At 43.5% G+C, this 23,959-nt stretch overlaps 1 protein-coding gene across 8 annotated transcripts in view; it reads left to right on the forward strand.

Moving 5' to 3' along the window:
* Positions 1-17,264: 17,264 nt before the first annotated feature.
* The window catches only part of NMT2 (N-myristoyltransferase 2), an 85,749-nt gene continuing 79,054 nt past the window's right edge, over positions 17,265-23,959 (forward strand). For 3 of the 8 annotated variants that reach the window (XM_023734326.1, XM_023734332.1, XM_023734333.1), the window contains exon 1: positions 18,140-18,351. In XM_023734326.1, coding sequence (XP_023590094.1) covers positions 18,254-18,351 — 98 coding nt within the window. In that variant the 5' untranslated portion in view covers positions 18,140-18,253. Of the gene's footprint in view, positions 17,391-18,139; positions 18,365-23,959 lie in introns of those variants that run through there. The other 5 variants (XM_004379666.2, XM_004379665.2, XM_023734327.1 and 2 more) reach the window with 5 other exon arrangements.

The raw sequence follows: 23,959 nt of genomic DNA on the forward strand, positions 1-23,959 counted from the left end.
TACAGTTTGTCAGAATGAGAAGTATAAAGAATCTGGTTGGTTGGTCCTACTTTTGCTAGACAAACTAGTGAAAGAAAGAGATGCGTTCAGGGCTTAAGAGTCAAAGCTCAAGTGCCGCATAAATGACCTCAAGGCTTTCACTTGTGCTTTGAAAGACAGCTCTTATAGTAACAGAGCTGAAATTGCCAAAAACCAAACCCAGAGTCTTATTGTAAGAGTGGCTGAATTAAAACATCAATTCAATTGCCAACCTCGAGAGGTGTCTGAAGTTAAAGTAACAGCATTGATTGGGAAGAAATGGGATCCTGAAACTTGGGATGGGGACACATGGGCAGATAATCAGGAAGCTGGGGACACTGAGCCCCTAAATTCCCTTGAATCACTCCTGCCAACAGAACCACTCCCATCTGAAGAGACTACTTCATGTTTGTCTGCTAAACCACCCTGCTCAGAAAAACCATTAGCCCTTCCACTCCTATCTAATGAGATTAGCCCTAGACCAGCTGCATCCAAAAAGCCCTTGCCTGAGTTATTGCCTGGGGCATCGCTTGAGGCAGATGCTTTACAAGACAATGCTGAATGTTCTCAAAAAATCCCACACTACTGGTTCTGGCTTCTAGACCTATAACTAGACTTAAGTCCCAGCAAGCCCCAAAAGGTGAAGTACAAAGTGTGACCCAGGAGGAGGTACACTACACTCCAAAAGAACTGCTTGACTTTTCTAATACGTACAAACAGAAACCTGGGGAATATGTGTGGGAATGGCTATTAAGAGTGTGGGATTATGGTGCAAGGAACATTAAGATGGATCAGTCTGAGTTTATTGATACGGGTCCACTAAGCATAGACTCTTCATTCAATGTTTCAGCTTAAGAAGTTAGGAAAGGATCTAATAGTTTATTTGGTTGGGTTGCTGAAGCATGGATTACAAGGTAGCCTACACTAAATCAAGCTGAAATACCAGACCTGCCTTGGTATACTGTAGAAGAAGGTATCCAAAGGCTTAGGGAAATTGGCATGCTAGAGTGGATTTATCAGGTTAGACCCACAGACCTACACATGGAGTGCCCAGAGGACACACCTTTAACCACAACTGTGAGGAACAAATTTGTGAATAGAACTCCAGCATCCTTGAAGACTGCTGTGATTGCTATTTTATGTAAATCAGATTTAACAGTGGGAACTGCCCTAACTGAATTAAGACATCTAACTACAATAGGGCTGATTGGACCCTGTGGTAGTAGGGGCCAAGTGGTGGCACTCAATCGACAAAGACAAGGTGGTGTGGTTACAGTAATGGACAGCGGAGTTAAAGCAGTAATCAGAACAGTCTGACTTGTATGGACTTATGGTGTTGGCTACTTGGTCATGGTGTCCCTAGGAGTGAAACAGATAGGAAATCTACTAAATATTTACTTGATCTGTACAACCGGATGAATTCCAGGTCAGGTAAACAGCAGTCTAACTCAAATCGCCAGCAAAGAGAGTCATGGACCCTCAATCAACTTCCAGATTTGAGTGAGTTTAAAGGCCCACAATCCCTTGACTGAAGGGGAGGCCAGGTCCCCTTGAGGAAGGACTCAATACACTGCCTGTCTTAGGCTGGGTTCTCTAGAGAAGCAAAACCAGTAAAGTGTATAAATATATATAGAGAGAGATTTATATCAAGGAAACAGCTCACGCAATTGTAGAGGCTAGAACATCCCAAGTCCATGGATCAGGGTAGAGGCCTCTCCCAATTCATGCAGTTGCAGAAGCTGGCGAGCCCAAGGTCAGCAGGTTAGAGAGAAGGGCTACCGCTCACAGGCTGTGAAGGTTGACAAATTCCAAGATCAGGAGACAAGACTGCAAGGTTTCTCCTGATTCACATAGCTGCAGGGGCTGGTGAACCCAAGATCAGCAAGTCAGGGAACAGGACTCTTGCTCACAGGCTGTAAAGATAAACGAATTCCAAGATTGACAGGTAAACTGCTAGCTCAAGTCCCAAGAACCGGAGCTGAGACGACAAGAGGCAGCTGCTGGGTCTGGAACAAGCCAAAAAACCTTGGCAAGGTGAGCAGGAAGGAAGTAGCCAGCGGAGGAAGGAGAGATGAAGGCTGAGGGGGCAGTTAGCCACCACAGGCCCCACCCGTGCTGGTACCACTCAGCAGATTCTATCATGGGGGTGATCGCATATCAAATTTCAACAGGGAAGTGATCACATTATACTACTGCCAAAACAATGAGAATCAGGGCCTAGCCAAGTTGACATACAATCTTAACCATCACACTGCCAAAAATTTTTACTGTTAATCTTTCTCCTAGCCTTCCCCAAAGGGATCTATGGCCTTTTATGAGAGTGACTGTTCACTGGGGAAAAGGAAATAATCAGATTTTGGGGGGATTACTGGATACTGGCTCTGAACTGACACTAATTCCAGGAGACCCACCAGTCAGAGCAGAGACATATGGAGGTCAGGTTATTAATGGAGTCTTGGTTCATGTCTATCTCACAGTAGGTCCAGTGGGTCCCCGAACCCATCCTGTAGTGATTTCCCCAGTTCCAGAATGCATAATTGGAATAGATATACTCAGCAACTGGCAGAACCCCCACATTGGATCCCTGACAAATAAAGGCTATTATGGTAGGAAAAGCCAAGTGGAAACCATTAGAACTGCCCCTACCTAGGAAAATAGTAAACCAAAAGCAATACCACGTTCCTGGAGGGACTTCAGAGATTACTGCAACCATCAAGGACTTGAAGGATGCAGGGATGGTGATTCCCACCACATCCCCATTCAACTCACCTATGTGGCCTGTGCAAAAAACAGATGGATCTTGGAGAATGATAGTAGATTATCAAAAACTTAACTAGGTGGTGATTCCAATTGCAGCTGCTCTTTCAGATGTAATTTCATTGCTTGAGCAAATTAATAGATCTCCTGGTACCTGGTATGCAGCTATTGATCTGGCTAATGCCTTTTTCTCCATACCTGTTTCAAAGGACCACCAGAAGCAGTTTGCCTTCAGCTGGCAAGGCCAGCAATACACCTTCACCTGCCTACCTCAGAGGTACATCAACTCTCCAGCACTATGTCATAATTCAGTCTGCAGGGACCTTGATCGCCTTTCCCTTCCACAAGACGTCACATTGGTCCATTACATTGATGACATTATGCTGACTGGACCTAGTAAAGAAGTGTCAATGACTCTGGACTTACTGGTAAAACATTTGTATGCTACAGGGTAGGAAATTAATCCCACAAAAATTCAGTCATCTTCTACTTCAGTGAAATTTCTAGGGGTTCAGTGGTGTGCAGCATGTCAAGATATTCCTTCTATGGTGAAGGATAAGATATTGCATCTGACTGCTCCCACAACTAAAAAGAAGGTACAATGCCTAGTATGCCACTTTGGATTTTGGAGGCAACATATTCCTCATTTGGGTGTGCTACTCCAGCCTATTTATTTAGTGACTTGAAAAGCTGCTGGTTTTCAGTGGGGCCCAGAACAAGAGAAGGCTCTGCAATAGATTCAGGCTGCTGTGCAATCCAATCTGCCACTTGGGCCATATGATCCAGCTGATCTAATGGTGCTTGAAGTGTCAGTGGCAGATAGAGACGCTGTTTGGAGTCTTTGGCAGGCCCCTATTGGTGAATCACAGCCCAGACCCTTAGGATTTTGGAGCAAAGCCCTGACATCCTCTGCAGATAACTACTATCCTTTTGAGAAACAGCTTTTGGCTTGTTACTAAGCCTTAGTAGAGACTGAATGCTTAACCACGGAACATCAAGTCACTGTGTGGCCTGAGCTGCCCATCATGAACTGGGTGTCGTCTGATCCACAGAGTCCTAAAGTTGTACGTGCTCAGCAGCACTCCATCATTAAATGGAAGTGGTATATACGAGATCAGGCCCAAGCAGGACCTGAAGGCACAACTAAGTTGCATGAGGAAGTGGCCCAAATGCCCATGGTCTCCACTCCTGTCACATTACCTTCCATCTCCCAGTCTGCACCTATAGCCTCATGGGGAGTTCCTTATGATCATTTGACTGAAGAAGAGAAAACTTGTGCCTGATTCACAGATGGTTTTGGGTGATATTCAGGCACCACTTGAAAGTAGACAGTGGCAGCACTGCAGCCCCTTTCTGGGACCTCCCTGAAGGACAGCAGTGAAGGGAAATGCTCTCAATGGACAGAACTTTGAGCAGTGCACCTGGTTGTTCACTTTGCTTAGAAGGAGAAATTGCCAGATGTGTGACTGTATACTGATTCATGGGCTGTGGCCAATGGTTTGGCTGGATGGTCAGGGACTTGGAAGGAACCTGATTGGAAAATTGGAGACAAAGATTTATGGGGAAGAGGTATGTGGATAGACCTCTCTGAATGGGCAAAACAAGTGGAGATATTTGTGTGTCATGTGAATTCTCACCAAAGGGTGACCTTAGCAGAGGAGGATTTTAACAATCAAGTGGATAGGATGACACATTCTGTGGAAACCAGTCATCCTTTTTCCATAGCTACTCTCATCATTGCTCAATGGGCTCATGAACAAAGTGGCCATGGTGGCAGGGATGGAGATTATGCATGGGCCCAGCAACATGGACTTCCACTCACCAAGGCTGACTTAGCTACAGAAACTGCTGAGTGCCCAATCTGCCAGCAGCAGAGACCAACACTGAGTCCCTGATATGACACCATCCCTCGAGATGATCAGCCAGCAACTTGGTGGCAAGTTGATTACACTGGACCACTTCCATCATGGAAAGGGCAGCATGTTGTCCTTACTGGAATAGACAGTTACTCTGGACATGGATTTGCCTTCCCTGCACACAATGCGTCTGCCAAAAATACCATCCGTGGACTTACAGAATGCCTTATCCACTGTCATGGTATCCCACACAGCACTGCCCCAGATCAAGGGACTCACTTCACAGCAAATGAAGTGTGGCAGTGGGCCCATGCTCATGGAATTCACTGGTCTTACCATGTTTCCCATCATCCTGAAGCAGCTTGCTTGACAGAATGATAGAATGGCCTTCTGAAGATGCAATTATGGCACCAACTAGGTGGCAATACCTTGCAGGGCTGGTACAATGCTCTCCAGGAGGCTGTATATGCTCTAAACCAGCATCCAATATATGGTGCTGTTTCTCCCATAGCCAGGATCCACGGGTCCAGGAATCAAGGGTGGAAATAGGAGTGGCATCACTCACTATTATGCCTAGGGACCCACTTGCAAGATTTTTACTTCCTGTTTCCGTGACCTTATGCTCTGTGGGTCTAGAGGTCTTAGTTCCAAAGGGAGGAAGGCTCCCACCTGGAGACACATCACTGATTCCATTAAATTGGAAGCTAAGAATGCCACCTGCCCATTTTGGGCTCTTTACGCCTCTGGATCAACAGGCAAAGAAAGGAGTTACCATACGGGCTGGTGTGATTGATCCTGATTACCAAGAGGAAATCGGACTGATATTACATAATGGAGGTAAAGAAGAGTATGTCTGGAATGCAGGAGATCCCTTAGGGCATCTCTTAGTACTACCATGCCCTGTGATTAAAGTCAGTGGAAAACTACAGCAACCCAATTCTGACATGACTAATGATCCAGACCCTTCAGGAATGAAGGTTTGGGTCACCCCACCAGGCAAAGAACCATGACCAGCTGAGGTGCTTGCTGAGGGCAAAGGGAGTACGGAATGGGTTGTGGAAGAATGTAGTTCTAAATACCAGTTACGGCCATGTGATCAGTTGCAGAAATGAGGACTGTAATTTTTATGAGTACTTCTGCTTTGTATGTGTGCATCAAATATTTTTGTTTCCTTCGCTTATAAAATAGGAGATGTAAACAGGGCTAGTGCGTTTTTGATAGTACCTGTGTTAGTTGTATCATGCTAGGCTCAAGGATGACTTATAATTGTCTTTATTCAGAGATTATGCATGGCTTAAAGAGATGCGTATGTGTGCCAAGTTCACAAGGGGTGGACTGTGATGGTTAAGATTGTGTGTCAACTTGGCTGGGCCATGATTCTCAGTGTTTATATGTGATCACTCCCATGATTGAATCTGCTGTGAGTAGCCAATCAGTTGAAAGGGAGTTTCCTTAGGGGTGTGGCCTGCATCTGAATATAAGAAGACATTCTGTTTTTTTGTTCTCTCTGGATCCTGAGGCTGCCTCCTGTTCATCTGATCTCCGGTTCTTGGGACTTGAGCTGTCAGCTTATCTGCTGATCTTGGAATTTGTCAATCTTCACAATCTGTGAGTGGAGCCCTGCTTTATGACCTGCTGATCTTGGGTTCACCAGCCCCTGTGGCTACCTGAATCGGAAGGCCTCTATCCTAATCCATGGACTTGGGATGTTCCAGCCTCTACAATTGCATGAGATTTTTCTTTGATATAAATCTCTATATATATATATTTATACTCTTTACTGGTTTTGCTTCTTTAGAGAACCCAGCCTAAGACACTATCCATCAGTCTGTCTTGGAAGAAGTACAGCCAGAATGGTAAGATTTCATCTCACGTACTTTGGGTATGTTATCAGGAGGGACCAGTCCCTGGAGAAGGACATCATGCTTGGTGAAGGAGAAGGCCTGTGAAAAAGAGGAGGGCCCTCAATGAGATGGATTGACACAGTGGCTGCAACAACGGGCTCAAACATAGCAATAATCATGAGGATAGTGCAGGACTGGGCAGTGTTTCGTTCTGTTGTACATCAGGGGGTTGCTATGAGTCAGAACCAACTCGACAACACCTAACAACAAATCCATCATTCTATTTAACCATGGTTGATTGATTTTTATAACACAGCAGCAGCAGAGTGCTGTTAAATCTTCAACAACTGGCTCTCTTGGGGTGGGGGAAGCCCTAACTTGTAGCATCTGCCAGTTTCTATAGTGTAAATACTCCCACTATGGCCAATATTAAACTATGAAGGTGATGTCACTGAACTCAAGAGTTGGGAACGGATGCATACAATCAGCTCTCCTGAGCTTGTGTGAGCTGGCTCCTGTTCACCATTGTAAAATGTCTTATCCTTTTTATTGTTTTACCACTCTTATTTTTAGTGAGGTTAGTGCCTCAAAGGACAGTTGAATGTCTCCCCTCCCGACTCCCTTAATGGTGTCCTTCATCTTTAAGACAATTGTCTGAGGAGAGCTGACAATCCCATGTGCTCTCATCAACTCAGTTGAACTGCAGGCTCAGACTTCTTCTCAAGGGAACAATAAACTCAACCCCAAAGACAGCTTAGGAGAGCTACCAAGATGGTGTTGGTATCTTAAATAACAATGGAAAATCCTAGCAATAAGAAAACATTCTTTCCTGTTTTACTGTTTCACTAGGTTTCCCTCCTTTCTCCATCCATGGCCTATTTTGTTTTTTAAGGTGTCGGAAAGAGAGTCAAGCGCTCATGCATGATTCCTGGAAGAAATTTCTGTTCCTAGAAGAAATATGTTAAATTAGATCTCTCCTTCCTATTACTGTGTCTTAAGTTTGTATGAAAATCCCTGGTAAAAGGAAATTCAGCCTGAGTGCCTCTGAAAATAGACAATTAAAAGGTCTTGGGCTTGCATATAGAGAGAAATGAGGTGTAAGGTAGAGTCATTCATTCATTCCGCAGCTTTCTGTTTAGGGTCTCCTGTGTGATAGGTGCTGTTTGGGTGATAGGAACATAGAAATGAGTAAATTAAGTATGATTCTTCAGGAGCTGACAGTCTAATGCCGGGAAGACGGCAAGCATATAAACAGACTAATTACCGCGTTGCTAACAGAGGCATGAGCAAAGGACTGTGAGAGCTCAGGAAACTGAGCAGCTATCTGCCTGTCTGGGAAGCTTGGCAGGGAAGGCAACATGGACTGTGTCATAAATGATGGTTGGGAGGAGGGGCAGAGGGACATTCCAGGCAGAGGGACACCAAGTGAAAGGCTTCAAGCAGAGCATCTAGGGATTGGAGAGCAACAGGAGCATGGAGCATGGGGAGGACTGGGGTCAGTGAGATCAGAGGGAGGGTGAGGCTCCCAGACGACCTTGAATGCTAGCCTGAAAAGCTCTGACACAATGCAGAAGGCAACTGAGAGCCACACAAGTTCTAACCCAGGGGACTGACATGATCAGATTGCTATAGAAGGATCAAGCAGCACTGCTGAGAGTGGTCTATGGGATAGAGACTGGGGGCAGGGAGACCACTCACCTAGGAGGCTGTTGCAGCCAATTCCCTCCTTTTTGGTTTCCCCTAGCCCCAGTACCCTCCTTTGTTTTCTCCTCCCTCTCTTGTTTTCTCTCTACCTCCTTCTTCTCCCACACCTACTCTCTTCACTTTCTTTACTATTTCCTTTTTCTTCCATCCTTTCTTCCTGAAAGGAACAGGAAGCCCTAATCCTAGACAAACTAAAACGTATCTTTTTGCTTCCTATAATACTTGTAGTAAAAATTTCTGATGACACAGTGTGGTTTTGGAATACACTGCCTTTTTTACTAAAATAAATAATGAACTTTGGTAATCCACCATCCAGTGATGCACTGGTGATGTTATACCAAGCCTGTACATATTTAAGGAGTTTGGCAAGCAATGTGGTTTCAAGGTGACCTTGTTTACAGAATTAAGGCAGCTTCTAGCTCCTAAATGATTATGTGCCCCTATCTGCTATGTCACCATCTCGGCCTCCTCTAGCATTTTCATCAGCATTACCCTCAAGTACCAAATTGTCCTACAGGGGCATGACAGACTGGCCAACAGCAAATTTCTTTAAAACACTGGTCTGCAATACTCACTGAGGCACCACCCTACTGCTTTAAACAAGTATGAAAAACTTTCAGCAGAATAATAAGCAGCCGAAAGGTGAAAATACACTGAGGGTAACCACAAGCAGTGTTTCTCAAATGCACAATTCCAAAAGGTACAGTGTAGCCTTAAGTTTCTATGATAGAACACTCTGTCCCTCAACAATTAGAAATGGAGTCACTTTTTCTTTTTTTTTTTTTTTAAATAAGATAAAGACAAACATGAGTCTGAAGTAGACCAGCTCTCAGGAACAGTAGGTACAATGCAAAGTAATAGGCACTGTTTTTGTGAACGCAAAGTGGAAAGTACAAACGACTGGTTTGGCATGAGTCTTTTTCAGGTATACCCAAGTATACAGACAGTAGTCACAACTGATAGTAAGAAATGAATCAACCTCTAAGATTTTCTTTTTGTCTTTGCTTTTCTGCAATGTATCAGTTAGTTATTGCTGCATAATTTGTTGTTAGGTACCATCAAGTTGAATTCCAACTCATAGCAACTCCACTGATAGAGAAGAACAGCCCCATAGGTCTTCTAGGTTACAATCTTTACCGGAGCAGATCGCCAGGTCTTTTTTCCCACGAAGCAGCTGGGTGGGTTCAAACTGCCAACCTTTCAGTTAGCAGCTGAGAGCTTAACTGTTGGACCACAATTAAGAACTCCAAAACTTCATGACTTAAAACAACAACAATTTATTATTTCTTGCAAGTCTATGTGTCCGCTGAGCAATTCCGCTGAGCTGTGTCAGACACTCATGTGTGTGTAGGCAGCTGACAGATTGATGGAAAACTAGAGATTCAGGAGGCCTTGGCTGGCACAGCTCAGCTCTGCTCCACATGCTCCCAGCAGGCTAACGCAGGCTTTGTGCTACTGGTGAGGGTAGCATCCCAAGGGAAAGAGTGCAAGCACACAAAGTCTCTTAAAGCTAGGCTCAGTTTAGTATTTTCATCAATGTATTGCCAAAGTTCATTATTTCTTTACTAATAAAGATTATGTATTTCTGGCCAAGGCGCCTCATGCGCAGTCACCACCCATCTATCAATGGAGGCTTGCATGTTGCTATGATGCTGAACAGGTTTCAGGAGAGCTTTTGCACTAACATGGACGAGGAAGAAAGGCCTAGCGATTTACTTCTGAAAATCAGCTAAATGAAAACCCTATGGATCACAGTGGTTCAATCTGCAACCATTCCCGGGGATGGTGCAGGACTGGGCAGTGTTTCATTCTGCTGTGCATGGGGTCACCGTAAGTCTAGGACTGACTCTATGGCTGCTAACAATTCCAAACACACACACTGTATTATCAGAAACTTTTACTAAAAGTACTAGACAAGGCAAACGGATATATTCTGTGTGCTAGAACTGACACACTGTCACTTCCACTAAATAGGTTCCATCTCTTGATGGGAAGAGAGGAGTGCAGAACTGAGGCCGTACTTCTGCAGTCTACCACAGTCTGCCCTTTGGCCACAATTATTCACATCCCTCCTGTATGAAAACAAAAGTCCTCACAACTGGACTAATAAGCAACATCATGATAAATGGAGAAAAGACTGAAGTTGTCAAAGATTTCATTTACTTGGATCTTCAATCAACATCCATGGAAGCAGCAGTCAAGAAAGCAAATGATGCATTGCACTGGGCAAATCTGCTGCAAAAGACCTCTTTAAAGTGTTAAAAAGCAAAGATGTCACTTTGAGATCTAAGGGCACCTGAACCAAGCCAGGGTATTTTCAATCGCCTCATATGCATGTGAAAGCTGGACAATGAATAAGGAAAACCAAAGAAGAACTGATGCCTTTGAATTATGGTGTTGGTGAAGAATACTGAATATACCATGGACTGCCAAAAGAAAGAACAAATCTGTCTTGGAAGAAGTACAGCCAGAATACTCTTTAGAAGTGAGGATGATGAGACTTTGTCTCACATACTTTAGTCATGTTATCAGGAGGGACCAGTCCCCAGAGAAGGACATCATGCTTGGTAAAGTGGAGGGTCAGAGAAAAAAAGGAAGACCCTCAATGAAATGGATTGTCACAGTGGCTGCAACAATGGGCTCAAGCATAGCAACGATCATGGGGATGATGCAGGACCCGGCAGTGTTTCATTCTGTTGTACATAGGGTCCTTATGAGTCAGAACTGACTCGACGGCACCTAATAACAACACCACCACCACAGTCTGCCCTTGGGCCACAATTATTCACACCTTTCCATTATGAAAAATATACTCACCTCCTCTCCCTCCAAGACTTCCAAAAGTCTCGTTCAATCACAGCATCAGCCTCAAAGTAATTTACATCAGATCCAGTTGCAGCTCCTCAGATAGGGCTCCTCTTGATCCAGACATATGTGAACAAAGGAGGCAAGGGATATTGCCCCACATATCCAGTATGCACTGGTAAGCTAGGGACAGGATGACGACAAAAATCACTCCCATTAGAAGTAAGAATAGAATGCAGATAGCAGTCACTCGTTCCCAGTATTTCGAAATCTAGCTGGGCAAACGTCTTAACTATCTAATGCTGCTATAAAAGAAATACCACAAGTGGATGGCTTTAACAAACAGAAGTTTATTTTCTCACAGTTTAGGACGCTAGAAGTACAAATTCAGAGCACCGGCTCTAGGCAAAGGCTTTCTCTCTCTGTAGGCTCTGGAGGAAGGTCCTTACCTCTTCAGCTTCTGCTTCCTGGTTCCTTGGAGATTTCCACGTGTCTTGGCATCTATCTTACACCGTCTCTGCTTCCTAGCTTGCTTGTTTAATCTCTTTTATATCTCAAAAGAGATTGATTTAAGACACACCTACACTAATCTTATCTCATTAACATAACAAAGACAACCCATTCCCAAATGGGATTATAAACACAGGCATAGAGGTTAGGATTTACAGCACATTATTTTGAGGGGACACAATTCAATCTATAACAGAAAATATTGTTAGATATCTTCTCCCAGGGCTATCAAATATTCCTTGATAAGACTCCAGTTGTACTCCCTGGAAATGACTCCCCAGTTCACTGTTTTCCATGGTCCTTGCCTTCATCTGGGGCATCCTTCCTTTTCCATTCTGGTCCTTGACTACTTCTGAAGCAATGGTACCAGAGGCCTTTTTATAATTTGAGTAGTCACTTCCAGTAAATCCAGGCTGGTAGTGCTTTTGTGAGTACAATACTCTTAAAAACTTCATGAGCTTTCTATGTATCTAACTATAAACCACTTCATTTGGGAAAAAGCCACATCCTTGATTCTTTTCTATTCTAAATAGACTTCTCTCCAGACTTAATCAGAGCTACTTCGAACATATCAAGCTGTTGTGGGACAGCACCCTTTTGATTTCTAGAATCCCTTTTGTCTACTTGAGGGGGTCTGTTAGGCACCAAATTATTTTTTTCAGAGGTCTTAAGAGCCATAGTCTTGATGTGATCTTTATCTTAGGTTTGGTTTTACTTTGATACTGTTCTACCAACTGAGAAGATTAGAGATGAGAAACAGCTTTATTTTACCACCCAGCAAGGTCTGGCCCTGCTACAATCCCTCTTTACTTGCAAACTGGTAAATTCTTTCCTTAGCTCATCTCTTTCTTGCTAAATCTTATCACATGAGGTTAGGAGCAACCAACTGACACTTTAAATATTCAGCCTGGAAGTCATCTTTCACAGTCTTAAAGTATATTAGGCATACTTTCTATCTGACAAGTTACCAAGGACATTTTACCCAAATGTTTGACACTACATAACATGGGGCACTTTTTTCTAGACTTTAATAGTTTCCTTACCATTTTTCCAGTTTCTGCCTGACTCCTTATTGCAAAGCCAATACCATACATTTAGTGTGGCAACATCCCACTTCAGTGTATTAATTGCTATATCAGTTACCTATTGCTGCATAACAAACCACACCAAAATTTAGTGTCTTAAGATAACAACCATTTACTATTTCTTACATGTCTATAGGTCAGCTGGGTGATTCTGGTGACTTAGGCTGAGCTTGGCTGATCTTGGCTGAGCTCATACAACCCTCTACAGTATGTTGGGGGTTGGCTGGGGGTTGGCTGGTCCTAGAACAACCTTGTCTAGAATGACCTGGTTCTGCTCCACAGTTTCGTATCTTTCCAGCAGGCTACCCAGGCTTGTTTATGCTGTAGTGGCAGGGTTCTGGTGGGAGTCAACTGGGGAGGGAAGATAGTGGAAGAAAGAGAAAGAGAAGCTGCACAAGGCCTTTTAAGGCTAGGTTTTGAGGCTAAGCACACCGTTACTTCCATCACATTCTAATGGCCAAAACCAAAAACGACAACAAACCAGACCCGCTGCCATTGAGTCGATTCCAACTCACAGCAACTCTATAGAACAGAGTAGAACTGCCCCATAGGGTTTCCAAGGAGCAGCTGGTGGATTCAAACTGCCAATATTTTGGTTAGCAGCCAAGCTCCTAACCACTGTGCCACTAGGGCTCCCTAATGGCCAAAGCAACTCAAAAAGCTAACCCAAATTCAAGGGCTCTTGATGGGAAGACCTGCAAAGTCAGACTACAAAGGACACGGATACAGGGAGTAGAGGATTGGGGCCATTTTCACAATCGATCTAACACAATGTGTCTAGATTTAAAAAAAAAAATTATCTTGCTCAGAACTTGGTACATTTTATAATCTGAAGGTTCATGCTTTTAATTCTGTAAAATTCACTGTCATTATCTCTTCAGATACTGCCTTTTCTCCATTCTTTCCTCCTGGAACTCCTACTAGATGAATGTTGAACCTTTCATTCTAACATTCATGTCTCTTAACTTCTTCAAATTTTCTATCTTTTTATTTTTCTGAACTGCATTATGGGTCATTTCCTCAGATTTAGCCTCCAGTTCATTAAATCTCTTTTCAGATGTATTTACTATTTGCTATCCCCTGAAGAAATGGAGAACACTGGGTTGGGTTTACCATCTAATATCCCTTCAAAATGATCCTTTATATTTGTAGCATAAATAACATGAGCTTCTTTGACCACTTCTTTGGAGGCCTACTATCAAATTCCCTTAAATGCTTCTTTCTGTCATCCTATCCCCCGACCCCACTTCTTCGTATCATAGTATTCAGAGATCAAAAAAAAAAAAAAAAGCAGGGGGGGGGAATATTCAAATGCATGTTAAGGTCAAGTACTATGTAGTACTACTTTATGGCTAATACATTATACTCTTCTAATGATAGGTTGATTTATGTAAAAAAATTTTAATATTGTAATTAAGGCACTGCCATGATTGAATTGTGTCCCCCCAAAATATCTGTCAACTTGGTTGGGTCACGATTCCCAGTATTGTATAATTGTGTACCATTTTGTAATCTGATGTGATTTCCTTATGTGTTGTAAATTCAATCACCATGATCTAATAAGATGAATTATCGGCAGTTATACTGATGAGGTATACAAGATCAGATAGTGTCTTAAGCCAATCTCTTTTGAGATATAAAAAAGAGACGTAAGCAGAGACACATAGGAACCTCATAACACCAAGAAAGTAGTGCCAGGAGCAGAGTGCATCCTTTGGACTTGAGGTTCCTGCACAGAGAAGCTCCCAGACCAAGAGAAGATTGATGACTCAGACCTTCCTCCAGAGCTGATGCCCTGAATTTCGACTTGTAGCCTACTGGACTGTGAGAGAATAAAATTCTCTTTGTTAAACCCATTCACTTGTGATATTTCTGTTACAGCAGCACTAGATGACTAAGACAGGCATCTCTAAATCTGTCACTCCATATTATCTTATGGATTAACAGTAACTACCCCAGTCTTTGCCTGGATTGTATGTAATTTTTAAATTTATTATTGTTTTGGCCTATTAAGCATACTTTATAAGTAGAAACAAGGGTTATATATGTCTCTAGTTATGTCAAGAGCTTATAATGCTTTAAATGAAACGAAACTAATTATACAACTATGGTCTTACATCTATAACAGCAGATGAGTCAGACAATACACGAAATTCCAAAGGGACTCTTTTAACACACTGGGAACCACGCTACAGTACTCTCTTCCTCCAAATAAGCCTTGTTTCTGAGATTCTAGAAGATGCCATTTAGTACCAATTCCCTAAACTCTGGGATTAAACTAGGGAAAAAACAATCTTAGAAACATAGTGAGTTTCTACACATGACAATACCAAACCAAACTCATTGCCACTAAGTTGATTATGACTCTTAACGACCGTATAGGAGGGGGTAGAACTGCCCCATAGGGTTTCCAAGGAGCAGCTAGTGGATTTGAACTGAGACCTTTACGTTAGCAGCCCTAGCTCTTAACCACTGTGCCACCAGGGCTCCTCAAATGACAATAGGACTTATGAGTCCCCAGGGTAATCAGTAAACTTTTTCCTCCTTCAAAATATGAATGCTGAGAAACATTTGTATTATATAATACTTTAAGTCAGTACTGTAAAGACTTCTGGGCCAACTTCTTTGCATTCTGGGGAACAGATATTCCCCGTTTTTCATTGTTTTCCAGTGTTTAACTGGCTTTTAATGCCCTCGTTTTATTTCTCCAGGATTGTTTTTTTCTTTTTTGAGAGGTTCATAGTCAAAGCTTCATCAAAGTCTAAATAAATATACGTCTGCTGAGTTTCCTTTGCTTTATTATTATTTTTTTTAAAAATCTTTCAGAGAACCTTTCTGAAAGGTTATAGTGACTAATCTGATAGGCTTGCTCCTGGTTAGGATCCTATTGGTTACCCAGACACAATTACCTAATTATTCATAGTCATAGGATGAGCTTCAGGAAGCCTTATTGATCTGTATTTGCCTTTATAAAACCAGAGGCCACATAAGTAGCTTTCTGCCTCAAGAAATAGTGCAGTTGTGGAAGATAGTATTGTATGTCTTCCATGATTTGACCCCATTTTGCACTTCTTATAGAACTCATAGCTGGCTCAACATCAGTCATAAACAGCTGACGGACTTCAAAATTGCTCTTCAGTTTTCTTCTTTAGACACTTCTATCTCATCACATCTTAAGGACATATTCTCCCTTGTATGTGTGTGGCAGGATGGAGGTGCGGGTGGGAGCCACCAAATGTTCCCAATACCTTCTGCAAAAAAATACCATACCAGAAATTTCAAGTGGCTTTTTAAAGTCTAATTTTCTTCACTGAATAGTTTCTGATAACTATCTTTCCACTTCACTCTGTAAAAACACCACTACTCTTCTTGTGGCTTGACGGGACCTTTGAACACTACCGATCACAGAAGAGCAGAGGAAAGGGCTGCTGTGTAAAGACTGCAACAGCAAATAAGAAAGTCCGAACTTCACCTCCCTTTTATTTGGCAATCCCATTGAGTGACTTCCCCTCTTCTGTTCACTGGGACAGAGGATGATCTCAACCCAGAAGGTGATTCCCGTTTGCCTGGAGGTTTAGGTCATGATCTTCATTTATTTGGGTGAAGCCAGAAAGTGGCCAACCTGAAACTATCCAGTCCCCTAGCATCATGGACGACCTCCCCATTTTTCTCAAGATGGTTATTCTGGTCTGAGCTGTCTGTGGTGTCCAGTGAAAACAGAGGTTGCTCCAGAATTTTTCTCTATGGAGTTTTAGCACTGCTAGCCTGGTTCGGGAGCCCTGGTGGTGCAGTGGTTAAGAGTCCAGCTGCTAACCAAAAAAGTCGGCAGTTCGAATCCACCAGCAGCTCCTTGGAAATCCTATGGGGCAGTTCTACTCTGTCCTACAGGATCGCTATGAGTCAGAATCGACTCGACCACAACGGTTTGGTTTGTTTTGTTTTTTTTTTTTTGAGTCTGATTGGAATGGGGAGGTGTAAAGGTTGGAAGCACTGTTTGACTTTGACTTTATGTATAAACCAAAACCAAACCCGTTGCCGTTGAGTCAATTCCGACTCAAAGCGACCCTATAGGACAGTGTAGGACTGCCCCATAGGGTTTCCGAGGAGAGCCTGGTGGATTCGAAAGGCCAACCCTTTGGTTAGCAGCCGTAGCTCTTAACCACTATGGCACCAGGGTTTCCGACTTTATATATAGATACAGATGAAATACAATTTTAAATAAGTGTGTGTGTTGGGGGGAGGGTATGGAAATCACTGGCCTTGGCACGCCTGCCACTGAGTAAAAATCCTCGTAAAGGCTCTGAGTGTTCCCTAACATGTAGAGATGTAAAAGCTATGGCCTGTGTTCCAAAAATAAAGACTCACAGGATTTTGAAACCGCATGATCCCACATTCAGAGATGAGACCAGGACTGGTGCACGGCGCCGTCCTCGAATTCCAGAGCTCGTCTCATCGGCCTCGCCACGGCCTCCCGTCGCCCCCTAGCCCAGGGTCCTCCCGGGGCCGAAGTGGGCGGGCCCCAGGCCGGGCGGGGCGAGCGCGGCAGCCGCGGGGTCCTTAGACGCGGAGGAGGACGGAGGGCGGCCGCTAGAGGGAGCTGCTCCAGCCGCCGCCGCCGCGCCCGCCCCTCCACGCCCGCGACTCGGAGCGCCGGCCTCCTCGTTCGCTCGCGCGCCGCCTCTCCCAGCCCGCGCCGCCGCGATGGCGGAGGACAGTGAGTCTGCGGCCAGCCAGCAGAGCCTGGAGCTGGACGACCAGGACACGTGCGGGATAGACGGGGACAATGAGGAGGAGACGGAGCACGCCAAAGGGTAGGAGGGCGGCAGCGGGCGCGACAAGCGCGGGGGCCACGCGCGCCTTGCGGCTCCAGCTCGGGCGCTGGGTCCTGCGGGCGCGGGTGGGGCCGCCCTGCGGCCGCTCCGGCGCCTCGGGCCCCGCGAGCCCACGCTGCGCTCTCGGACAGCTCTGAGACTGGCCGGGCCGCCGGGAGAGGCGGCAGGTGACGGAACGGGCGTTAGTTTTGCCCGGATTCTCCGGCCATTGTGAGATTCGCATCGCGCGGCTCGTATAGGAGACCGCGCGGTGGATGCGAGGCCCCGGGTGGGTGGGGAGGCGAGAGGCCCGCGTGGGGGGCCGGCGACTTCGCTGTCGGGCGCCCGGCGCCCCCGGCCTCCCAGGAAGGTCACCTGCCGCGTGTCCCCGCCCAGCCCTCGCCCCATCCCCGCCGGCCGACCCCAGCCCCGGTCCCATGGGTATGATTTGCTGCCATTCCCAGCGTGTGACTCTCTCAGGAGCTGACAAGAGTCTTGAAACCCTTCTCTTAATGGGCAGACCCCGTCCTCAGCCAGCCGCCCCGCTCCCCAGCCAGCCTTAGCACGTTTGTAGGAAGTCGTCCTCTGCTCCTTGTCATCCTCTCCTTAAGTCCTTTCAGATCCTCATCTTCTCCCTCCCACCCCCAACCACAAAAAAAAAAAAAAAAAGAAGAAGAAGATTAGCGGATGATGGGGAGTGGCTTTGCATTGGGCCCCTGGTCGTTTCGTTCCTGCTTACAGTGAACTGCGGAAAGTTCTACCGGCCGCGGCCCCAGCCTCGCCGCGTGCCGGGCTAGGGGCGCGGAGGGAGGTGCAGCCCCCGCCCCGGGCCAAGCCCTCCGGCTCCAGCGCGGTTAGCAGAAATGCCGGGTCGGGAGCTGTCGCTCTCTGCGTACCTTAGAGCCGGGAATGGTGAAGGGGTCCTGGTCTCGGCTTGCAGTCGCGGAGCATGTCTGCAGAGGTATCGAGAGCAGGTCTGACCCCCTGAATTAAACTCTCATAGCTTAGTCTTGAGGGGCAGCTCCTTCAGACCTCACCAGATCCTGTTTGCAAAGCTTGTGTTTGATCTCCAAAGCAAAATGCACCAAGCATTTTAATACTTGATCAGGTTTCTTATCCCTTTTCACTCGTCCCTTTTTCTCCTCCGCAGACCTGATTTGCTCATTTCCTCCTGGAGAAAAGATTGCTTCAGGTTAAGTGTGGTATTGAAGTTCTGTTTTTAGAGGCAGTAGGGGTCATTTTAATAAAGACGGGCATTCTTAAAATGTGTTGTTTGCATTACCCCTTCACCCTGTTGGATTCAAAATATGCGCTGGCACAGAGCAGTTATTGCTGCCTCTTAGAAGTGAGATTTTGTGAACCATAGTGACTGATACTGAAGTGGGTCAGCTGAAAAATATGATTGGGAGGCCTTAGTCACAGATGGTTTATTTATTCAGTACATGTAGAGGATTCTTTAAATGTCTGATGATTTAAAGTGTAAAGCATTTGCGTTCTATTTAACGTCTGCTTTAAGATTTAAGAAAAGAACTTTTACTGAGCTTTAATGTGTTATAAAATATTAAATGAGAGATCAAGAAACAGAAAAGCTGTCTAGATGTATCTCCCGTTTGTGGGTTGCCTTTTTTATTTTTTCAGTGAGTACTTCAGTGGCAGCTACAAGTACCGAATGTTGTAATTCAAGTTTAGAATTTTTTTTTTTAAAGAGAGAAACGGAAGTGGTACAGAAATCTGAGCCTTAGTTCTGTTTATACACTGATAGAAATTTGCCTATGATAGGTAGCTAAATATGTTTTTGAAACAATAGCACTATTGCTAGAAATGGCCCAGATGAAAACATGGTGAATACCCAAATAACTTCAGTACCTGTCTGTTGTCTTCCAGGTGAGACCCTGGATTTCCCTCTGCTGTAATTTCTGTTTACTGTTCTTCGTTTGATATTCTGGGTCAGGGGTTTGTTTAGGACTTCTTTACTCACACAATCAGGAATATCCAGGGCACAAAGAATTACTTATCTGTGTTCCCATTGCTCTGGGCCTGTCCCCTGAAGCCTTCCTATCAGCTGTGTGAAACTCCCAGATTAGCACCCAAACGCTTCACAATACCGTCTTCAGAGGTTTTCAGTTTTGTACATCAGCACATTAATTATATGTCAGCACAGTTAGTCAAAATTTAGAGATGCCCAGTGGACTGAAATGTTTTAAACAAGAGCAGATGACATGATGTCAGCTTCTAGTGAGAAAAGATGGACATAATGGATTTATCGTAGTCTATTAAAATGTAGGGAGATTAGTAAAAATCCAAGTTGCTGCACTTGTTGGATTGCTCTTTTGAATTTGAATTTAGACAATGTGAGCCATATTTTGGGGAGTAATTGTGACTCTTGTATATTGCTCAGTAGAAACTTAGATTTTCCTTATGTAGCTCAAGTTTGTAAATGTTAAAATTTGAAAGACTGTTCTTTTCTGAACTTGGCCTCTTTTTTATCTTTATTTATTTTTTCCCATACAAAAATTTATGCATGCGTTGTTATGTGACTCTAATTGCTCTCCCCATACTGTGACAGCACACTTCGCTTTCCACCTGTGATTCCCCACGTCCATTCAACCAGCTCCTAACCCTCTCTGCCTTCCCATCTCACCTCCAGACAGAAGCTGCCCGTTTAGTCTCTTGTATCTACTTGAGCTACGAGGCACACTTCTCACGAGTATCACTCTGTGTTCCACAGTCCAGTCCAATCCCTGTCTGAAGAGTTGGCCTCAGAAATTGTTTTAGTTCTGGGCTGATAGAGAATCTAGGGGCCATGCTTTCCAGGGTTCCTCCAGTTATTTTTATTTTTATTGTACTTTAGATGAAGGTTTATAGAACAAACTGGCTTCTCATTAAACAGTTAGTACAGATATTGTTTTAAGACATTGGTTAACAACCCCATGACACGTCAGTACTCTTCCTTCTCAACCTTGGGATCCCTATTACCAGCTTTCCTGTCCCTTCCTACCTTCTAGTCCTTGCCCCTGGGCTGGTGGGCCTCTTTAGTCTCATTTTGCCCTGTGGGCCTGTCTAATCTTTGGCTAAAAGGTAAACCTCAGGAGAAACTTCATTACTAAGCTGAAAGGGTGTTGAGGGCCATCCTTTTGGGGTTTCTCCAGTCTCTGTCAGGCCAGTAAGTCTGGTCTTTTTTTTGAGTTAGAAGTTTGTTCTACATTTTTCTCCAGCTCTGTCTGGGACCCTCTATTGTGATCCCTGTCAGAGCCGTCAGTGGTGGTAGCCAGGCACCATCTGGTTGTGCTGGACTCAGTCTGGTGGAGGCCGTGGTAGTTGTGGTCCATTAGTCCTTTGGACTAATCTTTCCCTTGTGTCTTTAGTTGTTTTCATTGTCCCTTGCTCCAGACAGGGTGAGACCAGTGGAGTATCTTAGATGGCCACTCATAGGCTTCTAAGACCCCAGACGCTACTCACCAAGGTAGAATATAGAGTATTTTCTTTATAAACTGTGTTATGCCAGTTGAGCTAGATGTTCCCCGAGACCATGGTCCCCATAGCTCTCAGACCAGTAATTCGGTCCCTCAGAGAGTTTGGATTTGTCCGTGGAGCTTCCATGACTTTACCCTGAACAAGTTTTGCTGGCTTCCCCAGTAATGCGTACTGTCTTACCCTTCACCAGAGTTACCACTTATCTATTGTCTATTTAGTGTTCTGCCCCCACCCCTCCCCTCCCTTGTAACCATCAAAGATTGTTTCTTTTTGTGTGTAAATCTTTTCATGAGTTTTTGTGGTAGTGGTCTCATACAATATTTGTCCTTTTGTGACTTATTTCACTCAGCATAATGCGCTCTGGATTGATCCATGTTGTGAGATGCTTCACAGATTCATCATTGTTCTTTATCGTTGCATAGTACTCCATTGTGTGTATGTACCATAGTTTGTTTATCCATCCGTTGATGGGCATCTAGGTTGTTTCCATCTTTTTGCTATTGTGAACAGTGCTGCAGTGAATATGGGCATGCATATGTCTATTTGTATGACAGCTCTAATTTCTCTAGGTTATATTCCTAGGAGTGGGATTGCTGGATCATAAAGTATTTCTATTTCTAGCTTTCTAAGGAAGTGCCATATCGTTTTTCAAAATGGTTGTGCCATATTGCGTTCCCACCAGCAGTGAGTGCATAAAGAGATCCAGTCTCCCCCAGCCTCTCCAACATTTGTTATTTTCTGTTTTTATGATTCGTGCCAGTAATGCTAGGGTGAGATAGTATCTCATTGTCGTTTTGATGTGCATTTCTCTAATGGCTAGTGATCATGAGCATTTCCTGATGTGTCTGTTAGCTGCTTGAATGTCTTCTTTGGTGAAGTGTCTGTTCATTTCCTTTGCCCATTTTTTGATTGGATGATTTGTCTTTTTGTTGTAGAGGTGTTGGATTTTCCTGTAGATTTTATAGATTAGACCTTTGTTGGATTTGTCATAGCCAAAATTTTTTTCCCAGTCTGTAGGTTCTCTTTTTGCTCTTGTGGTAAAGTCTTTTGATAATATTAAGTATTTAATTTTTAGAAGATCCCAGTTATCTAGTTTATCTTCTGGAGTTTGTATGTTGTTAGTTATGGTTTGTATCCTGTTAATGCCATGTATTAGGGTCTCTAGTGTTGATCCTGTTTTTTCTTCTATGGTCGTTATAGTTTTGGGTTTTATATTTAGGTCTTTGATCCATTTTCAATTAGTTTTTCTGTATGGTGTAAGGTATGGGTCCTGTTTCATTTTTTTGCAGATGGACATCCAGTTCTGCTGGCACTATTTGTTAAAAAGACTGCGTCTTTTCCCCATTTGATGGACTTTGGGCCCTTGTCAAAGATCAGGTGACCTTGGGTGGATGGAATTACGTCTGGGTTCTCGATTCTGTTCCATTGGCCAGTGTATCTGTCATTGTACCAGTACCAGGCTGTTTTGACTACCGTAGCTGTATAGTAGGTTCTGAGGTCAGGTAGTGCAAGTCCTCCTACTTTATTCTTCTTCAGTAGTGCTTTACTTATCCGGGACCTCTTCCCTTTCTATATGAAATTAGTGGTTGTCTTTTCCATCTCTTTGAAGAATGTTCTTGATATTTCAACGGGGATTGCATTGTATTTGTAGATTGCTTTGGGTATAATTGTCATTTTCACAATCTTGAGTCTACCTATCCATGAGCATGGTATGTTTTTCCATTTATGTAGATCTTCTTTGGTTTATGCAGTAGTGTTTTGTAGTTTTCTTTGTATAGGTCTTTTACATCCCGGATTAGATTTATTCCTAAGTATTTTATTTTTGGGGGGGCTATTATAAATGGTATTATTTTCCTGATTTCATTTTTCTCTTTATTGGTGTACAGGAACCCAACTGATTTTTGTATGTTTATCTTGTATCCTGCTGCTCTGCTGAATCTTTCTGTTAGTTCCAGTAGTTTTCTTGTAGAGTCTTCTGGGTTTTCTGTACAGAGTATCATATCATCTGCAAATAGGAACAGTTTTACTTCTTCTTTACCAATTTGGATGTCCTTTATTTCTTTTTTTGCCTTTTTGCTCTAGCTAGAACTTCCAGCACAATGTTAAATAGGAGTGGTGATAAAGAACATCCTTGTCTTGTTCCTGATCTCAAGGGGAATGTTTTCAGCCTCCATTAAGAATGATGCTGGCTGTTGGATTTGTATAGATATCTTTTATTATGTTGAGGAATTTCCCTTCTGTACTTATTTTATTGAGAGTTTTTATCACGAATGCATGTTGGACTTGTTGAATGCCTTTTCTGCGTTGATTGAGATGATCATGTGATTCTTTTATTTATGTTGTGGATTACGTTGATTGATTTCTAATGTTGAACTATCCTTGCATACCTGGTATGAATCTTGCTGGTCGTGTATAGTTTTTTTGACATGATGCTGAATTCTGTTGACTAGAATTTTGTTGAGAATTTTTTGCATCTATATTCATGAGAGATATTGGTCTGTTATTTTCTTTCGTGGTGGTGTCTTTGCCTGATTTTTGCTATCAGGGTTATGATGGCTTCATAGAATAATTCGAAAGTATCCCTTCCTTTTCTATGTTCCGAAATAATTTGAGTAGTACTGGTAAAAGCGCCTCTCTGGATGTTTGGTAGAATCCTCCAGTGAAGCCATCTGAGCCAGGGTTTTTTTCTGTTGGGAGTTTTTTTTATTACCTTTTCAGTCTCTTTTCTTGTTATGGGTCTGTTCAGATTTTCAATATCAATTTGTGATAGTTTGGGTAGGTAGTGTGTTTCTAGAAATTTGTCCATTTCTTCTAGGTTTTCAAATTTGTTGAAGTATAGTTTTTCATAATACTTTGTTATGATCTTTTTTATTTCAGTTGTGTGTGTTGTAATGTCCCCCGTTCCATTTCTTATTTGGGTTTTTTGCGTGCTCTCTTGTTTTTATTTTGTCAGTTTGACCAGTGGTTTGTCGATTTTGTTGATCCTTCCAAAGAACCAACTTTTGGTTTTGTTCATTCTTTCTTTTTCTATTCTCTTTTTCATTTATTTCTGCTCTGATATTTATTATTTCCTTTCTTCTGGTGGCTGTAGGCTT

This window comes from Trichechus manatus, unplaced genomic scaffold (genome assembly GCF_000243295.1).
Source record: "Trichechus manatus latirostris isolate Lorelei unplaced genomic scaffold, TriManLat1.0 scaffold00067, whole genome shotgun sequence".
In the NCBI taxonomy this organism is placed as follows: Eukaryota; Metazoa; Chordata; class Mammalia; order Sirenia; family Trichechidae; genus Trichechus; species Trichechus manatus.